The sequence below is a fragment of the Hemicordylus capensis genome, chromosome 2 (assembly GCF_027244095.1).
Source record: "Hemicordylus capensis ecotype Gifberg chromosome 2, rHemCap1.1.pri, whole genome shotgun sequence".
Taxonomy (NCBI): domain Eukaryota; kingdom Metazoa; phylum Chordata; class Lepidosauria; order Squamata; family Cordylidae; genus Hemicordylus; species Hemicordylus capensis.
Window position 1 is genome coordinate 118,624,370 of NC_069658.1, and position 25,625 is coordinate 118,649,994.

At 42.7% G+C, this 25,625-nt stretch overlaps 1 protein-coding gene across 6 annotated transcripts in view; it reads left to right on the top strand.

Annotated features, from left to right (window-relative positions):
* Nucleotides 1-25,625, top strand: part of CCDC171 (coiled-coil domain containing 171) — a 259,692-nt gene that overhangs the window by 54,439 nt on the left and 179,628 nt on the right. For all 6 annotated transcript variants that reach the window (XM_053301832.1, XM_053301835.1, XM_053301831.1 and 3 more), the window contains one exon: nt 13,684-13,786. In XM_053301832.1, the coding sequence (XP_053157807.1) occupies nt 13,684-13,786 (103 nt within the window). The remainder of the gene's footprint in view (nt 1-13,683; nt 13,787-25,625) is intronic.

Sequence of the window (25,625 nt, forward strand, 5' to 3'; positions counted from 1 at the left end):
TTTGCTACATATGTAGGAACACACAGGGACGGCTCAAGGGTGTAGTTTGTAAAGATATTATCCACCCTGATTCAAGATGGCAGATATGTGAATGTGTAAATGGGAACCGATTTGGAACAAATTTGGTACAGTTGTACAGATACATACGGACACTTCAAATACGTAGTTTGTGATGATGTTATCCACCTCAATTCAAGATGATAGACACATGAATGTTTGAGGTGCAAGTGGGCTAACTTGTGAACAGCCTGACTGACTGACTAACTAACTAACTGGACCAAATTTAGTCCAGTTGTAGGGATAGTGAAAGGCAGATTAGTTCTTTCTAGAACAACTTGTTTTTCAGGCAGATGACAAGAAATGAGACCTGAGAGGGAAGGGATTGCTTAATCAAGCAGCCCATTCCCAGTTGTCTAATTATGGTTAAAGTACAGACTGCATTTAATCTGCACTAGCCTAAAAAAAATCACGTCATATGTAAATATTAGTCCGCATTTATCCAAATAACTGTAATCTTTTATCTGATATGCTCAATAGATTGCAGGGAACACTCAACATCCTGCATCATTGTCTTGAAAGTAAGTCCCAATAATCTGAATGAAGTTTACTCCCATGCAAGTATATCTGGGATTACAGTTTTACCACCTAGTCCTGTATTTATGCCACTGTATTGTCTAGCAGAATAGCTCAGATCACTTTACCTACATGGGCACATATTGAATATTAGCATAACCTGCGCAGAGCATCTGCGCACTAGTACTTGATTGTTCCCCTCACCCCGCCACCACAGCCCCACTCACCTCAGAGATCTCTCCACCCTCACCTGAGCTGCACTTCTGCCCCTCCTCCTACATCCTGTTGCTTTCATCCCCCTCACACCTCTTGGTTGCAGCTGCAGCGTTGCTGGCACCTATTGTCCAAGCTGCCCCTCTCCCAGAGACTTCTCCACCTTCACTCGAGCCCCCTCCTGCTCCTCTCCACAGGAGCAGCAGCAGTTGAACGCTTCGCTGTCACCACCGCCATGGCTGCTCATTCCCCTCAGGCCACTGATAGGCCCAGGCCATTGGTAGGCCTGCCTGCCTGCATCCACCAATGGCCTCGGTAGCCCCAAACAGTAGCAGTGGTTGACTGGACCCTTCGTTGCTGCCGCCACCACCATAACCACTCGTTCCTCTCAGGCTGCTGACAGGCTCGGGGCCATCCCTCACCCTTCTTTCTCTCTTCCCCTCCCTTCTTCTCTCTCTCTCTCTCTCTCTCTCTCTCTCTTTCTCACAGATATTGTTCATCTTGTTTCCTCATCTAATTCACAAGTGGCAGCCTCCTTCTTCTGAAGGGGCTCTTTCCTCCTTCACGACCCCTGTCTTCACAGACCCTTGCCCTCTAGCCTATATATATGTATATCTATATATATGCAGATCAAGAATCCTTTATCCGGACTGCTTGGGACCAGAGGTGTTCTGGATTTCGGATCTTTCCAGATTTCAGAATATTTTAATAAATGAGATATCTTGGACATGAAAGGTTACTGGTTTTTCCTCCTTCCCCTCTCACACACTTTTCAATGGGATCACACTCCTTCCCGCCTTCCACTCTCTCAGACTGGTTTGCGAAGCGTGTGAGTGGCAATGCTTGAGAGGCACTAAACAAAAGGCAGATGGCAAAGCCTGAAGGGAAGAACTAAAAGGGGAGCTAACGAGCTGAGGAAGCAACAACAGCGAGTTTAGGGGCCGCAAATTGCGCGTCCCACCCAGCCCCAGCCCCAATGCTTCCCAGCTGATTACAGAGCCACCATAATGTTCCCTCTGTGTGTTGCGGGCTTTTTGCTGCTTTGTTATACAGTACTATATATACTTTGTTAGCTGCTGAGTTGGGGTTGGGATTGGTTTGGGGGCTGAGGTTTTCTTTTTGTGTGAGAGAGGTTGAAGCTACAAGCATCCCCCCCGCTCATGGCATGGTGACCGGATTGCATGGTGACCGGATTGCAGAGCTTTCTGGATTTCGAGAGTCCGGATAAAGGATTCCCGACCTGTACATATACATATATGTATACATGTACATATACATACACCTCTCCTCTACAATCAAGAGCAACTTCTGATCAGTAACAGTTGTGTTCCAACTGACCTTAACCATCACAGGCTCCTCCTCCCTATCTGCATATGGAATCCCCATTGCCCAATCAGGTGCTTCTGCTCGCGAACTCTCGCGAGAGCTGCCACACACGGAATTAGCCACAGGTAGGCCTTAGATAATTGTATAGATAGATAGATTGTTAGCTGTAGTTTTTCATTTTTATTTTCTTTCTGATGTCCTATTTTAGGGACTGGTGCTTCAATATTGCCAAATGCTGCTTCGTTTGTGACCCATCTTCACCCAGTCCCCCAAGTTCAATGTTTGAGCAGCAGTCTAAGCTCTGTTCTGATCTCCCATTTTCATATCCAGTGACTGCTGAGATGTCACGTTAAGGCAGTTGCTAACCAGCGTGGTGTAGTGGTTAGAGTGCTGAACTAGGACTGGGGAGACTCGAGTTCAAATCCCCATTCAGCCATGATACTAGCTGGGTGACTCTGGGCCCGTCACTTCTCTCTCAGCCTAACCTACTTCACAGGGTTGTTGTGAGGAGAAACTCAAGTATGTAGTACACTGCTCTGGGCTCCTTGGAGGAAGAGCGGGATATAAATGTAAAAATAAATTCAAATAAATAAATACTCTCCAAAGGATTGTTGAGAAGGCAGCTTTTATCATGGCTGATTTAGGACTATATTGGAAATGGTGGCAAGAGAAGAGGGATTACTTCATGAAAGAGGTATTGAGTAGCATGGGAGTTTTGTGCAACAGTGGCTGTTTTTGATTGTATCTCTTAGACTTCTCTTGATAGTTCCCAGATTGCTGTTTGGACTAGGAGGGATCAGCATTGGGAATTGGCACGGTCCCATTGAAGCCTCCAGGTCTCCTATGTACTGATTCATGAGCAATGGCACTTAAAAAACTTCCATCTGGAAGTACTCAAAGTTCTTTCCTGATCAGCTTCTTTCCAAAACATTCTCCTAATCCGCAAATATATCCTAGATTCTTTGTTTTTGGGTGCATAATATTGTATGGGATATAGTCTGAAGACATAATTCGTAGCAACCTTTCTGAAGCTTAGCAGGTCTGAATCTGATGGATCTATGACGGATCACAGACTGGATCTGTGACAACCTGGTACTCTGTATATGCCACCGAGGAAAGGTGGGATATAAATATTCTGCATTTAAAATGGATTTTGGTTTTCTGTTCTAAAGAGCAGAATCAACCCGGAATCCTCTTTGATATTAGTGTGTTTGTTCTACAGTATTATGCCACTGTCATTGCACTACTGATGTACCTTACCAGCAAAGATGTTATGTTATTACTTCTCAATTTGTTCAGTACTTCTTACTGAATGCCCAAACTGAACATGGTCTCAAAGCTGCTATCTAACTAGTACCTAACTGATGAATGGCTGGAAACAGCATGGTTGAGCATGCTGAGGTTGATGTCTCATGTTGTAGTTATTCCATTGACACGCCATTTTGGCATAATTATGCATTACACTTCTGTCTCCCCCTTCCTCCTTGGAGTTCAGGGTGATGTACATTGTTCTTTTCCCTACTCCTGTGTGGCATGGGAACCTTGTGAGGCTGATGGAAAGCCCAAGGAGCAAGTATTGTGGTTGAATGGGGATTTGAAACTGTGTTTCTCTGGTTGTAGCTTCAGACTCTAACCACTCTTAACACTGGCTCTCAATAAATGGTGATGCTATCCTTTGCTCAGCTAACATTGACTGACATCCAGGCTTATGAAACACCAGTGAAACAGGAGAAGCACCAGTACTTCTGAAGAATTCTACTAACTCAGCTTCACCACTCATGCTGGGCAGAGAGGATTTTGACAACCTTCCCTTCCCCAGGAAGCGCTCTGTGCCCCCCAGACATATATGTACCAGAGGGTCATGCTGCCCTTTGGGACATATTTTTGGGTGACAGAGGGCTTCCAAGGGGGAGGGGGTTGAAATTCCTCCCCATACACACACTAGTGCCAGTGCAGTGTTAGTCTGGAACTCTACAGAAGCACTTGTGCTACACTGGTGCTTCTCCCATAGCACCAGTGCTTTGTCAATCTGAGTGTCAGCCACTGTTACATGTTACATCACGTTGCTTAGGATAGTGAAGAGGCTGATCTGATGCTCAAACTCTTAATCGTATGCTTGCCTTTTTAATGAATAACAAGGATAATGTTGTGATGTATTTTTAAGGAGATCGGCAGGAATTTGTTGTAACCTTTCAGAATTAGAAGCTTCATCTGTTACATAGAGACTGTTGGAACTATTTATCCCAAGTGGTTCAAGGAGATCCCTTGATGATTTAATCCTAGGAGACTGACCAAAAGTGAACATTCCCAGAATTGCCAAATTACACTGTTTTGGATGACATGCGTTTATGGGATGATGAGATTTCTTGTGAGAAATGCTAACTTTCCTCTGTCCCATTTTCCCTGTACTTTATCTTAAGTAACAAAAAGTTCACAAAATGTATTTTATTCCTCTGTTTTTTTGTATTGATGAGCTCTTATTAAAAGTCTTACTCAGAATGCAAGCTATGCTCAGTGGAGGGTGTGTGTCTCTGTTGTTAGCATGATGTTCTCTGGTTGGCTAATTTGTATGGGTAAAGAGAGGAAGCTGAAAAAATATTCTTTGTACTACTATGAAAAATTAAAATCCCCTAGTGTAGCTCAGACACATTACATTTTAAAACTAATTTGTTCATTCTAAAGTCATTGTCTTGTGTTTTTTAGCAGAAGAATAGGGAGGAAGGGTAAAAATAATGGGCTTGTGATACTTATAACTTGTCTTTTTATTTTTTATATTTTTTAAAGACTTGGCTCTTGATTTTTTTTTATTGTTCACCCGTCATGTATAAGTAGGTAATTTCCTGTTGCTTTCTGAAGCGATGCATTTCAGTTGTGCATAAAACTGATTAAACCTACTAGCTTTAATCAACATAAAGGCAAATAAAGAAAGCTGTGATTACAGAGTGTGGTTTGGGAGTTCTCCGAGAGCCCCTCGAGCACTTGTTAACTTATGTGAGGAAAAACACCATAGCAGCATGCACCAGGCTTTTCTTGTATTGCCCAGACAACTAGAAAAAAGAAGTGTTGGTTAGTTCACATGTCAGTGTGTAGGCTGGTGGGGGCCTGGAACCTCTGGAGCCATTCATATGCATGTATGACTAGAGATGGCATTACAATGTGTGAGACTCTGTAGCCTTGATGGCTGCTGTGTTTTGGAAGGAGTTGGGAGTCATCAGGATGCATCTGTTTTGTTTCTTGTGTCTGGTACGGAAGCTGAAATTGACTTGGGAATCATGATGGAGCAGAGTGTCTATCATTCCTGGGCTTTGGGTACATGACGGGCAGAAGGACTGGGATCAGAATACAGATGGAGTAGTGCAGGAGTGGACAGACAAGACTACCCCCGCTCCACCGCCCCACACACCCCGGGACAGCCTTGGGAACTAACAGCAATGAAATAGTGGCTGAGGGGAGGCAGAGCCAGTCACAAAATGGTGGCTTGCAGAGGCAGAGTGGACCACAAAATGGCAGCTTATGCTAAAGCATCAGAATAAGGGATTTTAACATGACACCCCTGAATTACAAGAGGAATTTGCCAGAGTCCAGGAGGGAGAAAGAGAAACTGCTTTGCAGGAGAAGACTGAAGATAAATTAATGGGAGAGAAAGAAAAAGCCACACTGCTCACTCAAAAGAGATTTAAAATGGTATGGCATGCCCCCACTGTGAGCCAGTCAGATTTACAGTGTTGGCTGGGGAGGGAGAGAGGGAGAGGCGAGCCCAAACACCCTGAGAGCTAGTTCAGATAAACTTCGGAGCTTCTAGTAGCTCACATGCTACCAAATGCTTGCCCCTGAAGTCGTGTAATGATGGTTCTAGGTAGAGCCTAGAAAGCAAGTCTGCTGCAACGAGATAGCAAGGGAAAGTCAAAGCAGAGGCAAGCATTTGAAATTTGAGCAGAAGCATCCAAATGAAGGGGGCTGGAATGAATGTACAAGAAATCAGCAGGCGAGAAGGGCAGCTGACCGAGAGATGCAGCTCAGAGATTAGGCTGGCAGGCATTGATACGTACTCAGAAACCAAAGAGCCACACAGAACCAGACCAGGGCAGGGTCTGGCTGTTTGTCCATGCCAAAGACCCAGACCTAACTGAGAAGCATTTACAGCCAGGCCAGGTAGAAGGAACCAAGAAAGCTTTGGGAGGACAGAACATCTTGTACTCTATTGTCTTAAATGACTAACCACTCTACTATCTTAAATGCGGCCCGAGGCGAGGGCGATCTAGCCTCATAATCATGGATGCACCAACCATCATGGATAGGGTGATTCCCTATTCATACAAACCCGGCTCCAAGCATGAGCGGTGGGTGTGTGGGTGACTGACTGGGTCAGGGTCAGGACTTCCAACCTGTTTGCACCGCTGTAACCATGTATAGCACCGCTTTTAAAAACATGTCTAAATGGGGCTAATATGTAAATAATAGAATGTAAACATGATGTGTGAAGTGTACGTGTATACAGATCTGAATCTGTGTTCCCTGTACACAAATGGTACGTGTGTTGAGCATAATATGCGAATAGGGCTGTGGCGCAGTTCACTAATATAGAAAGGTAGTACAGCTGAGCAGAGTGAACCAAATTTCCAGGTCGCTCTCTAGTTTCTAGGTGAATACAGACAAGTATTTATTAAGAATTAATTTGGTTACAGTAGCCTTGTAGAAAGTTAAGACTTTGGAAAATTGTCTGTACTCATCTTTTATTGCACAGTCCTTTGAATGTTGCAAGTTTGGTACTAACTGCAACAGAAATTCCAGAAGTCTCTCTGTGGTGCCACCATGTGGCTTATAAATATCATAGCTCTTGCTGCCAATCACAGCAAATCGGCTTCTATATACTGACATGGCAGTGACTTCTTTTCAGTGCTCTTATTTTACTAAATAGCATGTACTATCTCTTTGAATGCATGGGGGAAATATTCAAATAGATGCTGCCCAGCATTGCTCTCCTCCCAATTCCCATCTCTATCATTATAAATATGCCCTTATATTTGAAAGTATTACATTTTCTTTTTATAGCATGGTTGATGCTCTAGGCCCAGAGCTTTGTCTCATATTGTTCAGTGAAATTAAGCTGCTTCATACAGCTTTTCGCCATGAACTTCTAATGAGTCTGCCTCTCAGAATCTGTTGGAACTAGCAAATTTATTATGGTGTATTAACTCCAAAGATCTGTTTTTTAAAAGACTGCTTTGTGTCTTGAACAAATATTTGTCTTTCTAACATAACCGTGCTACTGGTTGTCCCTGTAATTTTTTCAGGACTCTGACAATGTTCTGATGATAAAACATAAAATATAGGGGCAGCCTACCCGTTACAGGGGAATGTGTTATGGGCTCGAGCCTTATAGAAAGCACCAAGCAATCAAATTCTGTGGGCCTCTGTCAGTACTGCTGTCTCTTCTTCAAGCACGTGATTCTTTCCTGGCAGTTCAACAAAAAAGAGATGGGACAGGTGTGTGAGGAGGCTTTGTTGAGAGCAGAGGTTGTGAAAGCCATACACTTAGAGCAGGGCAACCTTGGCTCTCCAGCTGTTATTGAACTACAACTCCCATCACCCCCAGCCAAAAACTGTTGTGGCTAGGGATGATGGGAATTGTAATTCAACAAGAGCTGGAGAGCCAAGGTTGCCTACCTCTGATATAGAGCAAGTTGCGTACTAGTTAACATCCACCTAAAAGCATGGAGGTGGATTTCTGGAAAAGCTGTTAATCTAGATAAATGAACATTGTCTTTTTTCACTCATTTTGTTGTGCTGATATGAGCTAGATTCTTCAGTGATCTGTGAAGTTGTATGCTTTGTGTAGCCTCTTCTCTTCAACTACTTGGTTACTTTGAAACACACAAAAACCATAAGTCCCTAATGGTTGTTTTGTTTTGTGTCCATTTTGTAATGGACATAAAATGTTGGTCCAAAATCCAAAGTAGCTGCCATACTTTTATTAAGACTAACTAATATATTGGGCAGGCCTTTGGATTCCCCAACTTATCTGCAGATTAGATGTAAGCAAAGTGTTGAGAGGGTGGGGAAATCTGGGTACGATGGACAACTCCTAAAGTCTACAGTTTGCAAAAGGCCTGTGGCGGCGAACAGAAGGCTTTATTACATCAGCTTAGTTGCAAGACAGATTTGAGTTTGCACTGCAGGCCTAATGGAGCCTGCATCCTGATTCTTTTAAGATGGTGACTCTTATATAGGAATCCTTCTCATGTGCTATGAATTTGGTTTGTATCCAGCTGGCAACACAAGAGTTCCAAAGGGGCATTGCTATACTTCGAGTGCCTTCCATCTTGAAACAAGATGATGGCAGATTGGCCAACCTGCCCCCTCCCCCCCCCCAAATACCCACTCGTCATAGTCCTCTAGGACCACCATCCTGTGAATTTGGTTTGTATAAGACTGTAAACGTAAAGGTTCTTAGAGGGGGAGATACCACAGGCCTACACAGACATGGAGATCTCATAACCCCTCTTCCCTTATGGAAAGTAGGCTAAAAACAGCTGACATTGGTTTCTTGCAAGGCAGAGAGCAGACTAGAAAATTTAATTTTAGGTAATGTGCTAGGTTTAAAGGACTGTTTCTTTAGAACTAGCAAATGGTGAAATTAGCAAGAGGGGATTTCTATATTTACAGGTAGAGGTGGATTAGCAATTATCTCATTTTTTGGTACAGCTGGGTTGTTGCTCATCTTCGCTTCATTCTTCAGTCTTCTGAATGAGACTGCTTTTTGCTGACCTCTTGTTTTATGGATTCTTGCAGGGATTTGCCATTGGGCCTTTCTGGCAAGAAGGCTAGATAGTAGCCCCTCAGTTTTTTGCTAAGCCCAAGTTCACCAGTGCTGCTGTTGCACTTTGTGTCCTTTTAGCAGTGTGTGTCACCCCCGCCTTTCTGCTGTATTGGAATGGAAGAAGATATTTCAAAAACATAACAATCAAGAACTCCAATGGGAAATGAATTACTTTTTAAGTGGGTGGCTGGCAAGATGTTTAACGAGCTACTGACTTTGAAAGTCACTTTGCAACAGCATGAGGATCACCCAGGGAAGCTTTATAGGAAAATAAGGATCACTGACAGTGCTTTTATTGAAATGGCTTCCCTAGTTGTGCTACATTTTCATATGGAGAGCCTCTGAGGGCTAGGAAGAACGTAATGTAGTGGGAATAATGCTGTTTTCTATATACTCATTTTTTGCAGCAATTTAACTAAGCTGGTATTAAAACTGGTATGCTTGGTTTTAAAACTAGCTTTCCCTATTTGGAATGAGCAAGAAAAGGAGACAGTTCAATTTCCTTCAATAGGATTTTACTTCCATAGATTGGGTTTTTGTGCAAGCAATCTTAAATTAAGAGAACAGCACCCATCCCATTAACAGATCTTGCCCAGGGCTGGTTCTAGGTTTGAAGGAGTCCTTGGCAAGAGCCCACTGTCCATGGGGCTTACCCTTCCTTCCCTTAGGCTGCAGGTGGTGTTTGTGCAGCAAGAATTTAGTTTGGCCAGTTAGAGTGAGAGCAGGAGAAATAATGGCATTACAGCCGACAGGAAGGTGACCATTGGCACCTGCCTTCCCACCCACCCCTTCCACCCACTCCTTTGTGTCCACATTGCATTGTATATGAATGAATGGCTTGCATGCTAAGTAAAGGTTTTGCTTTGTTAGCACACATGCTGAGTATATCAGCAACTATACCAGCACAGCATTACATTATTGATCGATTGATTATTGCAGTGGTGACTGGTGCAGGCATGGTTGGGGTGTGGAAAACAAACCATTGCTGTGGCTTATTCTCACTCTTCTCACCCCACTTTGGGGCAAGAAGAGTGAGAATGAGCTGCAGCTTATTTTCCATGCATACTGGCTGCCCCAGCCTGCCTATCTTTTCACCAGTCAGAAATGACAGTCCTCCTATTCTTACATGAATGTCGATTCCCAGATGTTCCTAGAGGTGATTGATTTCATTTCAATTTCTGGCTAATCCTTTGAAAAGGTAACACATAAATCACAGGTTGAGGTGTGAACCTAGAGGTAGTTTTATTTTTAGCCTAATTTCCGGTAGGGTTTTGAGATCACCTTGCATTCTGTGTGTGCGTGTCCGTCTATGTGTCCCCCCCCACCCCCATCAACTTCACAATGCCTGGACCAATATGAACCAAACAGGGTACAGTTGTAGGGACACCTTACCGGCGTAGATTGTGATGATGTCATCCACCTTGATTCAAGATGGCAGATGCGTTAACTTGTGAGGTGCAAGTGGGCTAACTTGTGAACCGCTTAACTGATTTGAACCAAATTTACTACAGCTGTAGGGACACATAGGGATGCCCTAATGGCGTGGTGTGTGATGTCATCGACTTCAATTCAAAATGGTGGCTACATGAACATCTGAGGTGCAAGTGGGCTAATTTGTGGACTGCCTAACCCATTTGAACCAAACTGGGTATGGTTGCAGTGAGTGACACGCAGGTACACCTCAATGGCATAGTTTGTGATGATATCATCCACTCCAATTCAAAATCGTAGACATGTAAACTTTGGAGCTGCAAGTGGGCTAACTTGTGAACCACTTAACCAATTTGAACCAAATTTGCTGCAGCTGTAGGGACACATAGGGACACCTCAATGGCATAGATTGTGACAATGTCATCCAACCCAATTCAAGATGGCAGACACGTAAACCTTTGAAGTGCAAGTGCATTAACTTGTGGACAAGGGCACTAACTTGTGGTAGTTTGTAATGATGTCATCCACCCCGATCCAAGATGGCAGGTGCATGAACATTTGAGGCGCAAGTGATCTAACTTGTGGACCTCAATTTGAACCAAATTTAGTCCAGTTGTAGAGACAGTGAAAGGAAAGTAGGCTGATCAGTTCTTACTAGAGCAATTTGTTCATTCTTTTATTTCAATCTCGCCCCCCTCCAATGAATTCAGGCTTTTTATTTTATCCTCACACCAACTCTGTGAGTATAGGATATGCACAGGAGATGGGTCTCTCCAAGCACACTGGAGACATTCCCCAAAAGGTGATGGTCAATCACATATCCCTTGCTATAGTCCAGACACTCTAGCTGTTAATGTTTATGGGTTGGAGTGGGAATTTAATGTGTGCAATTGATTGGAGGAAGATTTAGAATAGCATGCCCACCAGGCTTTTACAGATAATGAAAATAAAGACAGTCTTGTGTACTTGTGTAATCCCACTTCACTCCATTTACTTCAGAGTAAGGTCCGTTAAACACCTTGGGACATTAGTTGTGCCTGGTCCTGATGGCACCATGTTCAATATATTGCACATGTTGCTATCAGGACCAGCCACTTGGCAGGGGGAGGGGAAAGGAAGGAGCTGTGTGGCACAGCTTGGGGAAGGAAGGTTGAAGGGCTGGAGGAAGGAGCTGTGTGGGCCAGATCCAGCCTGTGGGCCTGGCTTTTGACAGCCCTGATATAGTGACTCTGTGTCTTTGTTTGTTAATTTCTATACATGTGCACAGTGCTCTAAAGTCAAGGTGCATCCATTCCCACTCAGAGATTTAATTTGTAGAGGCCCAGGGAATGGCGCTGAAACCTGATGAATGGCAGATCTAATTAATGGCATGTGTGTGTACGCTGACTTCTAAAGCAACACAAAACCTCCCCCAAAGGCAAAAGAGAGATAAAATAGTAACAATAATTTTACCAGGAATGGGTGCCAGAAAATGGGACCACTCTCTAGTAAATAAAGATATTTGGGGGATATGAAATAGGAAGGAAGGAAGACAACTGCTTGGAGCAGAATGTACATGCAGTGTTGAGAAATCCTAAATTTTTTTTTTCAATTTTGACTGTAATTGGGGGAAAAAAGTGTCCAAATTTGACTTAGAAGTGGAAAATACAATCAGCATATGTAAGTGCAGAGAAGTAGTGTAAACATAAATCTATACCAACATGTGGCAGTGAATTAAAAATAAAACATCTGGAAGAGAAGAAAAACCACTCTGGGCTGTCAAGCAGCTTGCATGGATCTTTTGTGTGGAAAGAGCTTTTGCAGCACAGTTTGGGTATCTGGTGCTCCAAATGCTTACACTTACTTGAATATTTATCTTATTGGTGTGACATTTGCTATACATGCTTTCCCCAGCATCATACAAGAAAGATATAGTCATATTGATTCAAACATGTAGTTTAGTCTATTTATAGCCTGTAAGAATAACATGCATTTATTTATTTATTTATTTATTTATTTTGGAATATTGATGTCTTAGAAACAAAAACACTGACACGAGAATTCCATTGGTACTGGAAATTCTTTGTGAAGTATATTACTAACTATCACAAAGGGAAACCCATGTAAATGCTACTGGGGATCAAACACCGAAATGTATATGAATAATATATTAGTAGATATACAGCACATATAATTAAAATTGAAATAGCAGAGCAAATTTATAAAATATTTAAATGGAATGGTGGAGAACACAGCAGAGATTCACATACGTTGCTTGTCTTCTAGTCAGTCACGATACACTGTTGGCTCATCACAGAGCTCAATTTTATAGGGAAAAGATGTTTCCCACAGTCTAAATTGTATCCTTAAATCTTCTAGGCTGACTGTGTAGGCATAGAAAATGCCGGGTAGTCAAAAGTTAAGATGGTGATCAGACCTGAACCAAAGTTCAGGGTCATGAATAACCAGGAAGGAATAGAGAGACATAGACATCTCCACCTCCCCTACACACACAAGTTTGAAAAGGCTGGTGTAAATCTAATAGACTTTTCTGCCCTTAATCTCTGTCCCCCCCCCCCAATGATTAGAACAATTGCAAAAAGAGGATTAATAAACTGATTCTTCTGGACTGAGAACAAGTGTCCATTATGAATAGTGCATTGGCACATTCCAGTACCAGTTTGGAGGCTGCACATAATGGTGCCGATACATGTAATGAATCACTTAATGGTTTCTGAGGGGGCCATTATTCACCAGAGAAGGGAAAGGAGTGGTGAACCCTTCCCGTGGCTGCTGCTTCCCCCAAACCCAAGCTCCTTTTACTTCCACGGGGACCACACAAATCAACATGGGTCTGAGCACTAGTAGAAATACAAGTAGTGTTTGGGTGTGGGATTTCAGGGGGAGAGCAGTTGGAAAGCTTAAGCTCTTCCTTCCTCCTGCCCTTTCTCTGCTGCACAGTGCCCCATCCCAAAAGTGCTTTGCAGAAGGAAAGGGCATGCAAGGCTTTATTACAAGGAACTGCAGTGTAACATATATTTTGTTCTCAAGTGAGATTTTGGGGTACCACATGGGAAATGCCCCCTCATTATAGTAATTTTGAATATACATTAATGATAGCTACTTTTTGAGCCCAATCAGTCTTTCCTTGAAATCTATTGCAAATGCTCCAATTGAATCCATTAACTGGTTTGTTAGTGGAGCTACATCTGAGTGTGTGTGTGTGTTCTTCTTAAATATTTTATATGTGTCCTGCAGCAGAGTTGATTGTGAGATGTCCTTTCATTTTGTGCTTTAATATATATTCCTTTTGCCTTTCCCCCCACCCCTGTCAAATAAAGGCCAAGAAACGCCAGGCCTTCCTAACAGAGACGTGTGAAAACAACGTGAGAGAGCTGGAGTTACTCTTGGACAGCTTTACTGTGTCAAGCCAGTGGACAGCAGGTTAGTTGAAGGTATAAAATGACAGATGCATCTGTCAATGTTCCAAAGTCGCTACATTGTGGGAATTCTGCAGATGCCTCTTGCATTCCCTCTTCTCAACATGCTTTGATTTGATGACATGATAAGAGCAGTTCTCACAGCAGTCAAGTGGCCTCGCTAGCTGAGAAAGGGTGACTGAATGCGGACCTGCTGTTGTCAGCCCCGAACTTGATTTACAAGTGTTGGGTTCTGTGTGATCGGTCAAGAAAGGGCTCACTTGCTGTGCTCTAAATCCAACAGAGAGAAAAGTCCTTACAGTATACCTACAAGGGGAACAGATGTTTTTGATTGAACTGAGCCAAATTCAGAGGCAACCTTCAGCTACTTAAAGGTCATGTATTCAAAAAAGGTTATGTAGGACGCAGAGTTGTTATGTAGGATGCAGAGTGTAACACGCTCCTCTTTATAAAGTGAATTTTGAAGTCAACTTGAGAGGTAATGGTTGTGGCCACACAAATACTACTCAACTGATGTGCAGCAATGATCTAGCAAATCTTGTTTCTCTTCATTGTTTGTTATGTGGTATGGATAATGATAATATCAAATAGAAGGAAGTGCTGGAAAAAACCAATGTATGCCATTTTTGAAAAAAGGATGTGATGGTGGTTTTTTTTTTTTAAATAAACTATTTCAGTTTTCCGTTTGAGCTCTTGCAATTACATTCTTCTGTACAAGACATCTTCCTTCTCTGCTGCATATAGGCAGAAGATACTTAGTACAAAAACTAAGTGCTGTCAGAGGCACAAAGTAAACAACCCAGAAAAGGTATTTTAAAATCTTGATCTCATTTGAATTACTGCATTTTACAAAAAATCTGAAGTGAGGAATACTTTTATTGGGATCACTTAAAATAGCACAAAGTAAGTATCTTTGAGGTTCTACAGAATTCTTCAGGTTAGATGTTAAGTAAAATGGGGATGGTTGGAAAGGCAGAATAGACAAAATAGGGCATGACGGGAAAGCCCCAAATGCTCCACTTTGTTCCCTCATCCCTTATTGCTTAACATCCAGCCTGAAAATGAGTTCTGGAGGTCTCAAAAGCTTGCTGACTACTTTATGATATTATAGTTGACCCAAATAAAAATATTACTGTATACTTTTGGATTTTGAGTGGGTTTCCCCCCCAATAGACCCAGACAGCTACCTACAATTTTTATAACTTTATAACTTTATAAAAGTGTATAACTCCCATTCAGAAAAGTGATTTGGTACAATGACTGGTTGTCAGTTGCAGCAGTAGGTTGTGGGGACTGGCTTCTGTTTTTTGTTTTTAAGGAATGTGGGAAAGTTGTTGCTACTCTTTTGTTTTCACATTAATATCATGTTTACTTCCCTATGTAAAATTATTGTATTAAAAGACAATATCAGACCACTCCTTAGGTTAGACCAGGCCTGCTCAACTTAGGCACCCTAGCTGTTTTTGGACTACAACTCCCATAATCCCCAGCACAGTGGCCAATAGCCAGGAATTATGGGATTTGAAGGCCAACATCTGCAGGAGGACCGAAGTTGAGCAGGCCTGGGTTAGACCCATACCTCTTGTGTAAAATGTAACTAGAATGAAAATATAAAGCTCTAAAAAGCTTAGGCCCTGGGTATTTAAGAGAATGTCTTTTTTGCTAAGAGCCCCATCGCCCTTTGAGATCATCTGGAGAGGTTCATTATGGTTGCCACCAGCTCGTTTGGTGGCTACTCAGGGACAGGGCTTCTCCATTGATGCCCCTGAGCTTTGGAATGAGCTCTCTGTTGAAATAAGAGCCTCCCCATCTCTGGCAACCTTTAAAAAGAAACTGAAGACACATTTGTTCACCCAGGCTTTTAATTAGATTACAGTTTTAAATTTTTTAATGTTAGGTTTTAAATAATTTTGTTTACTGTATTTATTTAGCATTTTTGTATACTGCCCACTACGGAAGTCTCTAGGTGGTTTTACAACATTAAAACAAATAAATTTTAAAACAATTTAACACATATAAAAGTTCAAGTACTTATTTATTTCGTTTAATGTTTTAATCATTTTTAATTTTAATGCCTCTCAAAGTAAGCATCTTAGAGTCTGTACATTGCACATTTTTAAAGAAGATGAGAGAAGCATTATATTTAGATAAGTTACGGCCTGGGGTCAACAACAAAGAAGGGCTGAAAGAAATCTTAAGTGCATAGGCCATTTCCCCTACTGTTTGTTTGTTTGCTTGTATTTGAAACATTTAATATCCCGCCCACTCTGAAGACTCGGCAAAAATATGTACAAAAATATGTACAAAAACATGCAAAGCAAGACAGCATTAAAATTGCATTCTAAATTAAAAACTAAAGTAACTAACAAAAAAGAAAAAACCAAATAGATAAACTACAGGGTAAAAGCCTGGCGAAAAAGAAAAGTCCAATAGAGAATTAAAGATCAGTAAGGAAGGGGCTAAATGAATCTGAAGGGGAAGGGAGTTCCAGAGAAGTGGGGCAGCAACCTAAAAGGCCCTTTCACAGGTCCTCGCACCCCGAACCTCTCGGAAATCAGGTACCAACAAAAGGGCCATCTGAGATGATCTGACCGGATGGGATGTAACTGGATGCGAGAGGTGGGTCTGTAGCTACCTACAGTGTTTGACAGGTGCCAAACCCCTCAAGGCTTTGCAGGTCAAAACCAGGACCTTAAATTGAACTTGGAAGCTAATAGGCAACCAGTGCAATGACTGCAGGAGAGGTGTTACCCTGTCATATTTTCTGGCACCCATGAGTAGGTGAGCTGCTGCATTCTGGACCCATTGTAGCTTCCCGAACATCCTCATAGGTAACCTTAGATAGAGAGTGTTACAATAATCTAAGTGGGAGATAACAAGGCCATGGGTCACTGTCATTAATGCCTGCCGATCAAGGTAAAGGGCATAATTGGCAAGATGAAGCTGGGCAAATGAAGCTGGGCAAAAGCACTTCTGGCCGCAGCCTCCAGCTGCTGTTCAAGCAGGAGGAGTAAGTCCAAAAGGACCCCCAAATCACGTACAAGCTTCTTTGGGGGCAGCACCACCCCATCTAAAACAAGGTTCACATCCAGCTGTTGGCCGGTACGAGGGCTGAGTAAAAGTAGTTCAGTCTTAGTGGGATTCAGTCTGAGCTTATTTTGATTCATCCAGACCTTAACAGCTTCCAGGCATCGAGTAACCACAGAAACAGCATCCCCAGAATGGTCTGGGATGGCAATATACAGCTGAGTATCATCAGTGTATTGATGAAATCTCACCCCAAACTGGGAAATGACCTGACCCAGCGGCTTCATATAGATGTTAAAGAGGACAGGGGCAAGAACTGAACCCTGGGGAACTCCATAAAGGAGTGGCCATGGGTCAGAGCACCTGTTCTCAATGCATATCGACTGGACATGCCCGCTAAGGTAAGAACGGAACCACTGTAAGACATTGCCCCCGATACCCAACCCACACAGGCGGTCAAGAAAGATAGCATGATCGATAGTGTCAAAAGCTGCTGAGAGATCTTAAAGGACCAAGAGAGAGACATTAGACCTTGTCAAGGTCTTGAAGAAGGTCATCTACCAGAGCAACCAGTGCTGTTTCTGTGCTATGCTGAGGTCTAAAACCTGACTGATAAGAATTTAGATAACTTGTTTCTTCCAAGACCCTCTCAAGCTGGGCACATACAACCCTCTCTAACACCTTCGCTAGGAGATCAGTCTATAGTTGTCAAAGACCTCAGGGTCCAGGGAGGGTTTTTTTAAGTGAGGGCGAACTATCGCCCCTTTAAGGGCTGCTGGCACAAAACCCTCATGTAGTGAGGAGTTAACCAACTCCTGTAGCCAAGAATTAACATACCCACCGGCTGTTCTAACCAGCCAGGAGGGACAAGAGTCCAAGCAACATGTTGCCGCACCCATACCTGAGAGAATTGTATCTATATCCTTGACCAACTCAAAGGTGTTGCATGTAATGTCACAAGGCGGAATCTCCTCTGTCTGATCAGATCCTATAGAAGTAGAGTCCAACTCTAGCCGGAGGCGGGTGACTTTATGGGCAAAGAATCGAGCAAATTGATCACAGCGGCCAGATTGAACATCTACTGGATCCACTCTCCTAAGAAGGGAGCAGATAATCCGGAATAAGGCCGCTGGATGAGAGTCAGCTGATGTGATAAGAGTGGAGAAATAGTGAGATTTCACCGCTCATCGTGCTAGAATATTCCCAAGTATGAGTAAGTAATCGCATTCAGTCATCTTCAGTACCAGTTTTCCTCCAACGATGTTCCAAGCGTCTTTTGGTCTGCTTCATCTCCCTGAGTTCTACAGAGAACCAAGGCAGCTGGAAGCCACAAACCTTAAGGACGCTAGGGAGCAATTTCATCTAATGCTTTCGTGGTCTCGATGTTCCAAGATTCCACGAGCTGCGTCGGAGGAACACCTACCAGATTGCAAGGAATGTCCCCAAGAGCCTCCTGGAATCCGACAGGATCCATAAGGCACCTTGGGGCGGACCATCCATGTTGTAATGCCGTCCCGGTGGAGACAGGGGACTGCTACAATCTGCATATTAACTAGAAAATGATCGGACCATGGCAGGGAAGAGATGACAATGTCTCCCATGACCAGATCTGCCTGCCATTGCCCCGAGAGAGAAACCAAGTCCAAGGTATGTCTACTCACATGAGTCGGGCCCGAAATGATCTGAGATAAGCCCATGGTAGCCAAGGAGCTCATGAACTCCTGGCCCATCGAACCCCCATCAGGAGCTGGAAGGTTGAGCAAAGAGGCACCTTTTAAAAGTGGTGATTCTCTTTATTTAGCAGGGGGAGAGCAACTTGCCCTATCCAACCCCAGCACAGCATCCTTCCAGTGGCTGTTGCTGGTGGCTGACTTATTTTTCTTTTTTAGATTGTAAGCCCTTTGGGGACAGGTAGGCATTTTTATTTATCTAGTCATATCTATGTAAACTGCTTTGGAATCTTTTTGTTGAAAAGCGGTATATAAATATTATTCGTATTCATAAAGGGTGCAAGCAGTATTTTGTTTCATATCCTCCCTTGCTTGTTTTGCTTTCAGAATTAGTGTTAAACAGGCATAGCTGTGAGTCATCAATCTTTCCCTCTTTTTCCTTCTGCCCCACTCCTTTATGAGTTAACTAGGCGCTTGATTAGATTGGGGAGAGTTTTGGATATAAGAGTGTGCATTTTAAACAGTATTTTATGGGTTTGTTTGGGGTTTTTTAATATTTTATATCCCGCTCTTCCTCCAAGGAGCCCTGAGCGGTGTACTACATACTTAAGTTTCTCCTCACAGCAACCCTGTGAAGTAGGTTAGGCTGAGAGAGAAGTGACTGGCCCAGAGTCACCCAGCAAGTATCATGGCTGAATGGGGATTTGAACTCAGGTCTCCCCAGTCCTAGTCCATCACTCTAACCACCACACCGCCTCCCGTGTCTCAGTAGGACATAGAACACTGAAGCTGACGTATGTATGTTGAAACGTATGTTCTTTGTTGCAGTTTTTTCTTTTAATTTATGCAATAAAAAGGTCTGGATAGAAGTTCTTTTAATTGTGTTTAATTTGTATTTTTGTTGTACACCATCCAGAGATACAGGTTTTGGGTGGTAAGTATGTAAATAAATAAAAATTCCTCCTGCTGCCCAGTTTTATATCTAATAAAGAACGTAGGGTATAAATTTTACGTGTACAAAGGAAAGAAAGTATCAAGAATTGTGAAATTGTTAAAACAATAGATCTATCTTTTTCAATACTGGAGTAGAGACGTTAAGGACATTTGAGATGGAGTGATATATTGATCAGGATATATTGATATATTGATCAGGTCAGGATAGGAAATCTGAAATATACCATAAAAATATAAATGTTAGGTAGAATCTGGAGCAGTACTCATGCAAACCATTTCCCTCACTCCTTCCTTCTTGCTGCAACCCCGCAAAGTTCCCTGAAAAACCATTCTTGGACTTTGAGAAACCCTTGATAATGGTATGATGGTTGTCATATGAGTGGCTTCAAGGGGAGGGAGGAGTGCCCAGAAACTAGGCAGAGGCACTTTCTGTGAGTGGAACTCTGCTTGCTCTGTGTTCTATGCCATTGCCATGGGTCCCTGAACCCTTCTGAGCAGTTTTTCAGGGGCGTAGGGATCTGCAATGGGAAGAGGAGGTGGGGAAAATGGTTTGCACTCAATACTATTGTGCCTCTCTGCATGCTGCCCAGTATGTTCAAATATGATTACTGTATATGTATATGCTGGCTTTGCATGTCCTATTTTTGTATGAAAGAGAATGTTAAAAAAAACACAAGAAATTTAAGAAATATGTATAGTTTTATACTGCTTCGCTCTGTCACTACTGTTCTCATCAGAGTTGCCAGAACCTAAGGGGTATACTCGTGGATCAAATGGGCCATAAGCCGGAATTTGGCTTTTTAAAAAGCCAAATCTGGCCACCTAGGTCCTCATACTGGTCACTTAGGACTCATCATTTTTTAAAACTCTGTGCATGTATTTTTTTTGTTTTGATGCTATAAAGGAACATAAAACAAAATTTGGAATGGAATAACAATTCTCAGAATCAGCATGAATACTCTTTGTGCACAACTCTTGCCACTGAACAAGTTCCTCAAGGTGTATTATTCTTGTTGGCTGGGATGAATGAGCAGTTTCATTTGAGTCTGAGTATGAAGCCCATGGAGGCTCCTGTCTCTACTGGTGTAAAATGATGTTGGGGTGGGCGGGGGGAGAGTATGGGAGCCATTACTTTGCAATAGCCAGAATGAGCCAATTGACAAGGCACATAAGGACAAATGGAACTTAATTCTAGAACACATGATTAAGAGTGACTGGTGGAAGTGACACATAGAATCTGATGCTACAGTTCTGTCTGGATTCCATGGTGACACAGCCACAATCTATTTCATAACAGTTTGGAAGCTGGGATTTCCCCCACTACATATTGGACATTTGCTTTTTGCTTTAACATGCAGTTTCCTCTTGCATTCCAGTTTTCTCCATAAATGAGCCTTAATGAAATTACCATGAATGTGTAGTGCTTATTGAACAGTGCAGTGCAGGGTTTTGGGAATTGGAGCCGGAATTCAGTCTGCATCTGGGGATGTGTGGAGACCGAAGGACAAAGTGTTGTGTGGCCTAGGAAACTGTGGAAGTGAATTTGCTGAAACTGGCTAGAAACCCGTCTCTTCTTTGGCGTGCTTGGAGCATGGAATCAGGTTTTGAACCAAGCATTCTGGAACAGCTTAGTTAGGGTAGAGGTTTTGGCAAGTGAGACTGCCTGCCTGCAGAACCGAGCCAAAACAATACAAATAAAAGCTGAGAATAATTATTTATATGAAACTCCTGCCTTTCTGTGTTTTATTTTCAACATTGAAGTTAGCATGTGTATTTATGACCCTTGGGGGAAGAGATGACAACTGAAAATCTGTTTTATCACAGTGCCTTGGGATTTTTTCCTCCACACCCCACTGGGACTGACATTTTTTTTGTATTGTTTCAACAACACAGGCTAAGTTAAAATGGAATGTCTGTGTCTTGAGGCCAATTAAAATTAGATTTGCAGACATTCTACCCTGTTGCTTAAGTGAATCGAACAGGGGTGTGGCAGGCTTTCATTATGGATGCAACACTTTAAAAAATTGTTTAGAAACAAAAAATCTAATTAATGATATACCTAAGTTTAAGAAAACTGTAGAGGCCCACCTTTGGGGCAAATATGTCACAAGTCAAATCAACAGTATCAGAATCATTCTAGTGTGCACTACACAACACTACATTCTTGGTGTGGATTTGCTTCTAGTTTATTGAACCAGGGATTGGCAGTAGCACAGTGTTGTAGAGGCAGGAAGGTCTGCAGACAAGACCGTTTGACCCACTTGCTCCTATCCAGTCATTCCATAAATAATGGCTGTCTGTGTCACATGTGGCACTGATGCCACAGGTTGGCAACCCATTAACAATGAGCAATAGAAAGCAAGCAAGTGGGATACTAGATGCTAATGTCCTTAAGAAGACAAAACAAGACCAGATGGAATTCCCTTATGTAGAGTTGGAATGGAACCCTTGAATCATTTTTAGTCAAATTATAATACAATTCCTTGTAACTCCTTGTGATCTGCATCTCACACAAACCTCCAAGGAAAGGAACTTCATGTTCTATGTAGGAACATAGGAAGCTGCCATATACCGAGTCCAATCATTGGTCCATCTAGCTCAGTATTGTCTACACAGACTGGCAGCAGCTTCTCCAAGGTTGCAGGCAGGAGTCCTTCAACCCTGTCTTGGAGATGCCAGGGAGGGAACCTGGAACCTTCTGCATGCAAGCATGTAGATGCTCTTTCCAGAGCGGCCCCATTCCCTGTCGGGAATATCTTACAGTGCTCCCACATGTGGTCTCCCATTCAAATGCAAATCAGGGCAGACCCTGCTTAGCAAAAGGGACAATTCATGCTCACTAGCACAAGACTAGCTTTCCTAGCTGGAATTTTGCATAGGAACATAGGAAGTTGCCTTTTACCGAGTCAGACCATTGATCCATCTAGCTCAGTATTGGCTGGCAGCGGCTATCCAAGATTTCAAGCAGGAGTCTCTTCCAGCCCTACCTAAAGATGCCAAGGATTGAGCCTGGGACCTTCTGCATACATGAGACTCCCAGGCAGTCCGCCGCCAAAGCAGAGACCTGATTAACTGTTTGGAAGTTACAGCCCACCCTCCAATGTACAGTACAACAGGAGGTGGAAAACCCTTCTGCTGTGCACACATGTATACCTGGGTGCACACATAGCATGCTGGGGAATGTCCATTTGGTGGGGACAGAGGCTGCCTGTCCCCGCTATGCACATATTCCTTGTAGGCATAGAGGGCAGGCCAGAACTTCTGTATAAAAGTAATATAGCAGCATTAAGTGTCTTCAGATGATTCTTTGCATCCATTCTTTATATTCCTGCAACTCAGGGCTTGACAAATCCCAGGCCAGGGAGCCATGGTGCCTAGAAATCTAATGATGGTATCTAGACTAGGATATTCAGAATGAGAGTTATTTAATAAAATGTTTATTTTTCCTAGGCATCCCTGTTCCTGTTTGTTCTGTTGTAAAGGGGATAAAGAGAAGCTCATTTGCCCTCCTTCTCCACAATATCCCTAAGTCTGGTAATTTTGTCAAGTGTCCATTCTCTGACTCCTAAAGTTTTGGGGTGGTTCCTAGATCCACAGAAAACTTGTCAAAGCCTCTTGTGACTTGACTCTTTCTAGTTTCATAGGCTCAGTCTCCTGGCACATTAATTTTCCTGAGACCTAGATTAATCTGAGGAAATATATTTTGTGGTCTATAGCTGCTCTGCTTGCTATGCATCCTTCAGCAGTGCTCGAATTATTGTGACTGTTGTGATTTCCACCCCTGCTACTCTTCTTAGAAAGTTAAGTGGGCAGTAAGGTTTGACTAAAATGGAAGCATTGTCTTTAGACCCTTTCCACACAAATCAATCAAAAAATGCTTTTTCTTCATCTTAATCTCCTTTATATATAACCTGGGGAGCAATGTTGATTGCCTTGTCCAAGGTTTCTACTGTGTTGCTCTTTGGAAGGTGTAAAACCTCTGCCCACCTTATTGGGCTTTCTTGCTTGTTTATACCGCAGGCCAGTGTTCTTCATTACAAGGCCCAGGGGCAGCTTCCATTGATGACCCTAAGTGTGGCTCTCTAATTGTTTATTGAGCCTGTGCGAAGCTTTGGTTGAAGTAGAACACTCTGCAGAGCCCCCCTGGCATCACGATGTGGCAACCATTCTCACTGTGCAGTTGTGTACTTTGCCCAGCAGCAGTGGGGTGCCTTTAGAGCTCTCTCAAGCCCCTGTGCTGGGTGGGGCCTTTCAGAGAAATGGAGTCCTGTTGAGCCCCAGCACCATCTTGGAAGGGACGCATAGAACACTGGGGACTGCATGTCTTCCTAGCACTTTCCCCATAGAATTCTACACCTCCCCAGTGCTCCATGCACACCTTCCAAGATTGTGCTTGGGCTTGACAGGGCTCCATTTATCATTTATCCCTACCTAGGACTGGGGCTTGAGAGAGCTCTTATTTCATTAAAGGAGTCCCACTGCTGCTGGGCAAAGGGCAAAGTGCACAACTGCACAGTGAGAATGGTTGCCGCTCTGTGATGCCTTCCGCCTGGTCCTGGGAAAAGCATGATGGGAAATGTCTCTCACATGGAAGGATTTTTGCCACAGGGGCCCCTCCTGGAAAAACAGTGAAGATCATTGCAGTATGCAAATTCCTACTTCCTTGAATCTAATACTCAGGCAAGGCCCTTTGAAAAGAGAATAGTGTGATATAGTACTGAAATGGAACGGGGTGTGCCTGTTCAGACCCTCCTCCTTTAAACAATTGAGATAGGGTTCATGTATTAGGAGAGAACAGAAGGGATGCAGGCAGTCCCATGAATTAAAAACTTGGCCAAAACTTCACAACGTTATGGGGCACTGTTGTTTGAGAGAAACGAAGTGTGGTGTGGACCACTTCTAAAATTAATGGTTGAGATAAGCATACCTAGCTGTGCTGGGTTCTCATAGCAGGATATTGCAGAACTTACAACTTGAGGGCTTGGCTCTTTTGAGTGCAGGGTTTGGGGGTGGTTTTTTTGCTTCCTTTTTCTTTCTCTTTAAATTTCAGTGCACAACAGAATAACATGTGCACACAAAGATTATAAGATTTACAGAGGAAATTGCAACAGTCTGTGTGACCATAAAATAAACTTGTCATTTTAAAGAAAGCTCTTTAATAATACACTGAATTACCCCAACCAAGTTAGTCACATGTAGTTGAAGGACATATTTTTATACAAAGTTAACTAGTTTCATGACCTCCCAAACATTCAATATCATTATTTCTTGATGGCTTCTGCTTTCCTTTCCTATGTCTTCTAAAGACCACTCTGGTATTAGTCTGGACATTGAGCACAACATACCATTAGTCAATTGGGATGTATTGCTTTACATTATTTAAGAGTAACACAGTGGGAACAGGTGCAATATATCATCAGCATATTTTGACTCTCAGTTCTTCCTCTTATGTCTAGAAACCTCTTTGGGGTTGTTGCACAACTAGCCATTTCTACTCTTAGTTTTGAATCTGCCATAGGGACAAGTGCCACTAATAACAGATTGAGTCTTCTGCTCACTTACTGATATTATCCATTTTCAAATATTAGTTCTTTATATAGTCCTTTGGTCTGCAAGTCCACTTAGCCACACCTTTGGATTTCCCTTCCACAATGAAGGATACACTTGAAAAATGTTTTCTCAGGACTGCATGAATAGAGTCTGTTCTCTTTTGGTTTCACTTTCTATTCCCCTCCCCTATCACTAGCATTTATATCCAGACATACTTCTCCTAGCTCAGCTCTACTCCATCCCTCCAAATCTTCTATGTATTCATTGGCCTTCTTTAGCCCAGTTCAGACATTCAGATGTCTGTACACTTGTACACATGTTTCTGTGAATCACTGTACCTGTGTTCATTTTAAAAGTGAACCTGGATACAGGCCCTTCAAATCCATGGTACAAATAGGAAGTGTACCTTCTGTACCTGCATTCAGCATAACATGTGAATAACTGTACTGTATTTTTGTACACTACACTTGTACGAGTGTTGAACATAATATGTGAATGTGCCCAAATCTTTACATTTTTAGAGGTGGGGGGGAGGGCTCGACTGTCTTCACATATACCACCTGCAAAATAGGACTGGTCTGATCTCTCATCACCATATACTGCGGTTAACATGTTCATAGAATATAATTAGAAGCTATGATA